At 47.4% G+C, this 8,768-nt stretch overlaps 1 protein-coding gene across 10 annotated transcripts; it reads right to left on the reverse strand.

Moving 5' to 3' along the window:
• Positions 1-717: 717 nt before the first annotated feature.
• Positions 718-8,253, reverse strand: LOC129172825 (solute carrier family 2, facilitated glucose transporter member 3-like). 10 transcript variants are annotated; one of them, XM_054762902.1, is made up of 7 exons: positions 8,025-8,253; positions 7,676-7,806; positions 4,022-4,123; positions 2,311-2,551; positions 2,068-2,230; positions 1,570-1,772; positions 718-1,451 (listed from the first exon to the last, which is right to left on the reverse strand). In XM_054762902.1, the coding sequence occupies exons 1-5, from the start codon at positions 8,170-8,172 to the stop codon at positions 2,121-2,123; spliced, it is 732 nt and encodes a 243-aa protein (XP_054618877.1). In that variant the 5' UTR covers positions 8,173-8,253; the 3' UTR covers positions 718-1,451; positions 1,570-1,772; positions 2,068-2,120. The 10 variants fall into 10 exon arrangements, with proteins under 10 accessions (XP_054618877.1, XP_054618879.1, XP_054618883.1 ...); XM_054762904.1 differs by having other exon boundaries at positions 8,007-8,173; XM_054762908.1 differs by adding an exon at positions 5,007-5,081 and having other exon boundaries at positions 1,570-2,230; positions 8,007-8,173.
• Positions 8,254-8,768: the final 515 nt, after the last annotated feature.

Consider the following 8,768-nt stretch of genomic DNA (forward strand, 5'->3'; position numbering starts at 1 on the left):
CCTGGAATAACAAATACGCATTCAATTAAAGTGGGAAATCCTGGAAGTTTCCAGTTTGAAGGCTGGAAAAAATGGTGTCAACTTGCTGGTCCATACATTTTTTAAAATCAGAACTGGGGACACAGCTTGGATAGCTCACCGACATGCATTGAGAGTACAAGTCATCATTGAAAGATGTACTGTTCATTTAAAGACTTTCCCAGGTTACTCAGTACCAGACACCACTCCACATCTCAGGAGAAACCCTGAGAAATGATTGCTGCAGAACAGCAAACTGGTGGGTATTAGGCCAAAATGGACTTGTTTAAATGTGTACTGTTAAATGTAAACACCACATGACCGCACTAATAGTCATCAATGCTTATTTGATTCGGATATGACACGCATAACATGAATAAGGAAGTTGTGCAGAGTAATTGTACGTTTGGTAGACAACTGTGACTGTAAGGAGAGAAGACTGTGTGCATCGTTAAATACTTATCTACCAAGCATTGCACAATGTTTAGAGGGAGTGTTGACTTGATGCTGTTCCTCTTTGATTTAAGGTCATCAACCTAACCTGACATGCTCCTGAGAATAGTTGAGGCGTGAAATAAATTCTCAGCCTCGACAAGTACAGGCAGGCTGAACTTAGAATAGAACTTGGCATCGGAACCTACAGTGCAGGACTCCCTCAAAGTTCAAGGAAGCAATGAAATAAAGTGGTTTTGTCTTGTGAATATATATCTACGTATATCATTTATTCCACAACATCACATCATGTACAAAGACGAGCAATCACCCACAAGATCATCAACACTACATCACAACAAGTGTTATGTGGGCCCAACATGACACCACAAAGCCTGTCCATTAAGTGCAAAGATTACATTTTGTGATTTCATGTCCGTAGTAAATATGTTTAAAAACTAAAACTTTGGCATCCTGACTAGCGGTGCTAGCTTGGCTGGCGGTCGAAGGCACACGTCAAGAGCGTCTCAAAACAGAAGGAGGGTGGGCCCCAACAAGCAAGCGCACTGTGTGCTTGCACTACAATCGGGGGACATTGTTGCTGATCCTAAAGGCAAAAGCAAGGATAGAAGATTACATAATGCACTCAAATAGTAAAGTCGTTTTTAAATCTGAGCAGCAGACTTAAAGGAAGCCAGGATTTGAACAACTTTAAAAACATTCGAAATCCTCTCCTTCCTTCACATCTGCAGCCTACACGCTCTCTGTGGATTTATCCTCCAGGGGCGTGGCAAAGACACCTAGGCGGCCTCCACCAGGTGGCCATTCTCCTTGGGTGGGGCCTGCTCGGACGCAGAGGCGGGAGGAGGGGCGTTGCTGAAGCTGCGGCCGATCTCGTCGAAGGCCTTGCCTTTGGTCTTTGGAATGTTGAGGAAGGTGAGGGTGAAGAAGATGATCAGGACAGCGGTGAAGATCAGGAAGACCCACGGACTGCACAGTTCCTGAGGACAAAGGGAGACAAATTGAAAAATTAATTTTGACCACCAGATGGTCCAAGGTCACGGTACCAAATGGTGAGAACAATGAGTTACTTTGGTACCACCTTCTGGTTTCTCTCACCTCAGTTTGGGGAAGCTTATCCCAACCAGGAAGTTGGACGTCCAGTTGCAGCAGCCGGCCACAGCCATGGCCGCCGGGCGCGGCCCCTGCGAGAAGAGCTTGGCCACGATAAACCACGGGATGGGACCAGGTCCCAGCTCAAACATGGCGACAAACACCATGACGGCCAAGATGGCCACGTAGCTCATGGCGGCGATGTCCATCTGCTCAGGCAACAATGGAAGAGGGAGGTTATGTTTACGTCACGCAGGACTATGAATGTCATTCCTCAGAAGACAGTGTACATATTGTCAGCATGAAGAATAGCGTGCATCTAACAGGGCCGCAATACATCCACATTTGTGTCTCCTGGTGCTTGCTTAGGTTGGCAGGTGTGAATGAGAAGTGGCTTCACCGCCTGTCAAAACCGTCTGTCAGCTCAAGGATGCTTCACTTCTTCTCCTGCAGTCACATGATCACGGACACAGACTCGTTTCTTTTCCACACCACCGGGCATACCTTTGCGCGCCTGCTCCTCCTGCTTGAGGTTGATGAGCAGGAAGCGGGGGCTCTCAGGGCAGAAGGGCAGCAGGACGCACTGCAGCACGGCGGGGGCCACGGTGAGGGCCAGCAGCAGGGGCCACAGCTTGACCGAGCCCAGCAGAAACTCCAGACCAAAGATCTGAACGCCAACGACAACAGAGGGAGTCACATTCACTGCACACGCCACACCTTCTTCTTCTTCTCATGCCGCCAGCGGACCTGGGCGATCAGGATGCCCACCACCACGCCCAGCTGGTGCAAGGTGCCGAAGGCCCCCCTGAGCGGGGTGGGCGAGACCTCGCCCACGTACATGGGGGTTAGTCCCGTGAAGAGGCCGCAGAAGAGGCCGATGACCAGGCGGCCGGCGATCACCATCTCGTAGGAGGAGCAGACGGTGGAGAAGCCCATGAGCAAGCCGCCGATCACCGCCAGGATGTTGACCAGGAACATGGAGCGCCTCCTGCAGGGGACGACACCATTACACAGCACAGTACCTTCTTTTCTGTTAGCCACCTGACTAAAGGCTGTAGATCATTCTCTAATGACACAAGAAACTCATTTCCTCTGCTCTGCATCTTGCTTTCAAGTCAAGAGGAAGTCATGATGCAGCCAACAGCACAGAAAGCCTTATGAAGCATATCATGTGTACTGTATATACAGTCAAACTTGTCTATAGCAGCCACTAGAGGGAGTCTGTAAAAGTGGCCGCTATAGACAGGTGGCCTCTATAGACAGGTCGGCGTCCAGTTTGAATGTTGACCAGTAGAGGAAAAAAAAAGGGGAAAAAAGGGGAAATAATAATAATAATAATGTTGACCAGTAGATGGCACTGCGGACTGCGGATAAAAGTTGTACAGCACTACTAGGCTTGTTATTATCATGGTTCATGGTTCATGGTTTTAATTCATCCTGAACATGCATATGAGTCAAACAGTAGCACATCACATAGTACAATTCACAGTTTTGCATGTCCAAAAAGGAGTAAGAAGAAGCAAAGCTTATTTAATCCTACCCCTCATCAGTTTCACATCAGTTGCAATACATTTATTCACCTCTTGTTCTTCCAAGTGTACTTTGTAGGTCTACATGACAATGTAGTGCAATCATAGCCAAGGTTTTTACTTACTAAAAGGAAGCTAGAGGCTTAATAATAACTGAACAACCACCCACAGAACAAAGCTGTGCTAGTAATGTCTTACGCTTGTTTTTAATATTTTACTTTTTATACGGCAGAGTGTCATTACAGCTTTAGTTCATCAGGAAGTGACGGGAAGTGACGGTGGGCGTCCCGAGCAGGAGAGCTAGGCTCAGTGCTAGCTGTGAGTTTGGAGAGAGTTGGGAAGTGTGTTTATGTTGGCGTGGATGTAAAGTCCTGCAGTGTTCTCCGCTGTTAATAAAGCCATTAAAGTGCATCGGCGACGTGAGTCTCTCCTTCCCCACAACAAGCGGCATTACAGTATTGACCAGTGCACATTGTCTCACACCAGGAAATAAACGGTGTCACTGTCTGCAACAAGCTCCAGAGAAGACAGCTTTTTTTATGTGGAACAACTGACAGTTTGTGTGGATCTTGTGAATGATTGTGACTGAGCTAGGACTCAGTAATTAAAGTCTACACACGACGGCTTCACTGATTGAAAAACAAAGCTTCTACTTGAGTTGGTAATTTGGCCGCTATATGCGGTCAGATATTGACCAAGGGAGACAAAATGGGTGGCCGCTGGCCGCGTTGGACAGGTGACTGCTATACACAGGGTCTATAACATGTACATTTGCTGCGGGGGATTTTTCAGTGGCTGCTATAGGCAGGTGGCCGTTCTATAAAGGTGGCCGCTAAGACAGGTTTGACTGTACATGCGTGCCCTCACATGAATTCATACGTGCACACGTGGATACACCATGGTGACGCATGCCGTACACTGACAGCTACCTGCTCAGGTGGATTGATGACTCCCGTCTTGGAACCAAACTGCAGCGAGCCGATGGCGGTGGTGGTCGGCGAGAACAGGAGGTAACCTGTCACCTGCTTCTCCTGCAGGGCGGGGGAGGAAGGAGACGGAGACGTAATTAATAGCAAATATAAAAACCAGACGTCTCTGGCAGACAAATCCAATAAAAGCACAAAGGTCACACTACTCGGCGTAGACGACGGTGCATATCAGACACAAGCTAAATAACACAAAACAACCAGCAGGACGCCATCTTCCTATTAAAGCTGTGCATCTGGGGGCCCTTTTTCTATTTATATATATTGTAAAAATAAATGATTCATGAGATATGTTATTAGATATGACATTAATATGCTTTGCTACCTTTGACAAAGCGAAGCTGTTGATGTTTTGTTTAGCAAACATTGATCTACATCCGATACAAAATGTATCAAGGTGGCCCCCCCGGAATCCTTTCATTTTCTGTAAGTGGTCCTTGCTGGAGAAAGCTTGGACACCCCCGTGTTTGGAGGAGACGTTCGGGACCACCGGGTCTCTCTGCTTGCAATGCACAGCCACTGCTGCTGACGGAGCAGAAAGGCCGTCCTTGCTCCTCCGTCACATGATATCAGCGCAGAGTGAGGAGCATTCTAAGGCGGGTTATTGTATGTTTGTTAAGATGTTAAAAGCTCCGCTGTAAGCTAATCAATGAAGCTATGATGTCACAAGGTCGTGAGAGGTCACCTGCCATCAACTGCTGAACAAACATTTCATCATGCTAAGCCCTACACCGTGTCTTCCCCAAAACCAACCCTAGAAGGAACAACAGAACTTCCCTACCGCCCTTCCCCACCGTCTCCATGGCAACAGGCTCAAAGTGCAACAGAGTGTAGTGTACGTGAGCATGCACAGATATGCGTGGACGTCTTTTTATCAGAGCTATGAAGCTCACAGAAGGATTAACATGGGAGCAGAAAGAATGCTGACCTTGATTTGTTTTGTGACGGAAGCATCTACACGGCGTAGACGGGGGCGGTTGTCAAACCGCTAGGAAACGGTGACCTTGCAACAGTAAAGACAGGAGCATCAGCCCAACCGGCCTCGGCCCACAGAGCAGAAATAACAGCCCTGATTGAAGGCCAGCAAAATGAGAGAGATGATATCTACACGGACTCGGCTTCTGCTCATCGAGGAGTGTGGAGATGGATCACACTGGCTCAGGAAGGGAGGGAGGAGGAGATTGGGCAATTGTGTGAAGCGGTGAGTTCACCAGATAAGATGGCAGTTATGAAGGGCAGCCCTGTCCTACTGCACGTGTCACGGGGAACCAATGTTGCAGATGAGTGTCAAGTGACAAGGTGGGAAGGATGAAGCCAGTGACTGAGGAACAGAAGCCAGGAGAACACCAAGAGGACTGCGGAGGCAGCTGCCCCTGAAGAAAAAGAACATTGGGCCTCATTCACGAACATCTTCTTGAAAGTCTTCTTAAGAAGTGTACTTAAGAAGGCGCGGGTTGGAAACGCCACATTCACGACACGTTCTTAAGTAGGGATAATCGTTGGCACCGGTGTTCTTAGGTTGATGAATGCCAACTGCGATGCCCGTGCATGTGAGCCCTAATTTGCATAGGTCACCGCCTATTATTTCCCATACAAGGTAAAAAATGTGCCGTGCGCAACAGGCAGCTGGAGGCGGAGATGGCAACGCGCAAGGGCAAGACTGAGGAGCAGCTGGACAACAAACAGAAGAAAAAGTTCAATTCTACTGAAATAGAGGTGCTTTTACAAGGAGTGAGCGAACACAAGACCACCTTATTTTCACGTGTATCCACCGGTCATCAGGCCATCCAAAAAGAGTCGGCATGGAGCACCATTGCAGGAAACATAAATGCCGTTTCCACGGAGAAACGCGCCACCGCAGAGGTTAAAAAGAAGTGTTTTGACTTAAAATAGACTAAAAAAAAAGATTGGACTGCACCGGAGGGATCTGGAGGAAACGGGAGGTGGGCCATCAATCAGAAACCAAACCATTTCAGAATCTCTAGAAAATATTTACACAATCATGATGGAAAAATAAAGTCAAAATACATAGTTTCTGTGTGACAATGTATTTTTTCTGTGGTTACATTTGATTAGACGCTGCCTAATTAATACAGCAGCCCCGTGCTCTGGCTCAAGACGTGGCTGGGGGCGCATGTCGTTATCTGGGGGTGCTACGTGCGCAATAGACACACCACGTTTCATTGCGATGTTATTCTGATGATCCTGCACACCTGCAAGAACAGAGAGGGAAGCCTGAAGCCTGAAGCAGGACATCAAATATTGGTGGCTTTCAGCAAATAAATCTAATGGTCCCTTTACATTCTCTCTCTGCGCAGCACACGCCCAGCCAGCTACTTTTTTTTGATGAATTGGGATGTGAATATATATTTATCCATGGAGTATATTTTAGTTGTTTTGATGATAAATAATTGTTGGGATATTTTATTTGCACTACATTTTTTGGGATCAGGTTGCAAAATCCATCATGAGGGCGATTGCGCATTGAAAACCAAGCTTTGCTTGTGCGTAAGAGTCCTCCTGAGCGTTCGTAGAATTTGTTCTTAGATCTAAGAACTGGGAGTTAAGAACACGTTTCGTGAATGCCAAAAATCTTCGTAAGAAGGCTTTAAGAACACATTTGTGCGTAAGAACATTTCATAAATGAGGCCCATTGTGCAAGAGCAGAGGTGCGCTCAGCACGGAACAGAGATTGTGGAGGAATCGTGTTTTCGTTGACAAGACCAGACTGGACGAAAGTTCCCACAAACCTCCAGCGGGACGAGCGGGGTTGGGCAGGGGAGGTGCTACATTATAACAACCTAATGTATCGTATTTACTATGTATCGTCAAAACGTAACAGTAAGAACATCAAATTAAAAGCACCAAATGAATACAGAGCCACCACCCAGCAGTACGAAACTGGTGTTTGTTCTTCAGAGACATTATTACGTCGCTGTTGGATGTGTGCGGTAAAAGGCAGCGTGCTAGCATGAATTAACTTGAGCTTGTACACATTAGCACTCAAGAAGGTCATCAAATCGTCCCTTTATGCATTCCCACATAGTATCTGCATTTGGGACCCAATATGAGGTGAAAGGATAACAGGCAAAATGCAGGGTAGTCGTCTATCTGTGCAGCGTGGGAGAACGTTAGCAAACGCACAATGGTGCCTTCAAGGACTGTGGAAGTGGGATGGGTCGCCGCTCACAACAAACAACATAAACATGCAAAAACTACGGGATTTGTAGCTATATTATTTCTTAAATAAAATAATGGCCCACGTTTGCAAAATCGGCACGCATTTACATAAATTCAATGGTATTTTTTCTTCATTGCACCTGAAAGCTTCCCGCCGGTACCGGACTGAGGCCCGGTGGCTCATTTCCAATACTTAACAAATTATATTTTTCCTTTTTTTATTTGACTAAAACTACACTAAATCAGGACTTAAACTATACACGTATAGAAATAACAAAAACACGGAGAACACTACTCTAGAGCGCCTGCAGGGCCTTCATGGCGGCGATAGACCACCAAGGTGATGGTGATGATGATGATGATGATGATGGTTAGAAGACAGACGCGCGCACACACACACACACATTCACTTATTACCTGCACGGCCTGTCTTTCGTATAGAGACATGGAGTTCATGGTAGAGGGGCGGGCACTTGTTCCAGACGCAGGGCTCTCATTGGCCGAGGCCTCTTGCCGCTGGTTCTTCTCTCCGCCCGTCTCCATGGTGACTGAGGACACACAGCAGATGTCAACGAATGATGGAACAACGATGGATAGCCAGGCAACAGAATCAGAACCACCTGGTCATGACCTTTCAACTGGGCATTAAAGCAAAACTATGGGGGAGGAGCTCAGGGAGATTGACAGGAAGTGATAAAACAAAGCACCGACCTGCTAATGTTAGCAAGCTAACTGGCTAGCAACCCACCCTAGCTTCATCTCTCACCGACACCGGCTCTCTTCTTCGGCCGGTAGCCAAGCAGTCGGTGTGACTCGGTTGGTTGTGGGCCATCTCTCGAGGGTCTCGGTGGGATGTTTCCGCTGGACGGAACCGCAGACGTTGCGACACATGTGCGGCTGATGTTACAGCACATCGCTCACTGCTCCTTGGCCGTGTGACGTTTTTCGGCGCGGAGAGATGACGTCATATGACCCCCACTAATAATACAAGCTGAATGAAGACCTCTCTCAGCTGGGACTTTAAAGTAAAAATCCAAGTTGACACCACTAGATCAGAAAACTGATATTTAAAGATATTTAAATTTGATACCTGAACTGTCTAGATGGCCAGTGGGTGGCTGGAGCTCCCCCCCCCAATGACGCAGCAGTCTGAGCACACCGTGGACATGCATGGTGGTGTTGCCTTTTCTTCTTCTTGCGGGTGGTGGGGGTCGAGTGGCAACCAGCTTTGAGGCGCATTAGCGCACCTACCGTGTTGGAGTGTGACTCAGCGTTAACCCTAACCCCATCTCATTATCCCATCTTCAAAAATATCTGCACTCTTGTGCGTATGCTAGCAGCCCTGCCTCCACCCATCCAGACAGAGACTGTATGACTGACAAGAGGGTTCACTCCGTTCATGCCGTTGTTCTTTGGAACAAACGCGCCAAGGTGCTGAACCCAATGCACAGAGTGAACTCTCTTCCTGCCTGTTTGGAGGCAAAATGGCAATATATTGATATATTAAAAT

Source organism: Dunckerocampus dactyliophorus, chromosome 20, assembly GCF_027744805.1.
Source record: "Dunckerocampus dactyliophorus isolate RoL2022-P2 chromosome 20, RoL_Ddac_1.1, whole genome shotgun sequence".
Lineage (NCBI taxonomy): Eukaryota > Metazoa > Chordata > Actinopteri > Syngnathiformes > Syngnathidae > Dunckerocampus > Dunckerocampus dactyliophorus.

Coding starts and splice junctions, on each gene's coding strand:
- LOC129172825 (XM_054762902.1), bottom strand. CDS start 8,172: ATGTGCTGTAACATCAGCCGCACATGTGTCGCAACGTCTGCGGTTCCG. Junction 4,124..7,675: donor ACGAAAGACAGGCCGTGCAG/GTAATAAGTGAA, acceptor CCCGCCCTGCAG/GAGAAGCAGGTGACAGGTTA. Junction 2,552..4,021: donor TCATCAATCCACCTGAGCAG/GTAGCTGTCAGT, acceptor CGTCCCCTGCAG/GAGGCGCTCCATGTTCCTGG.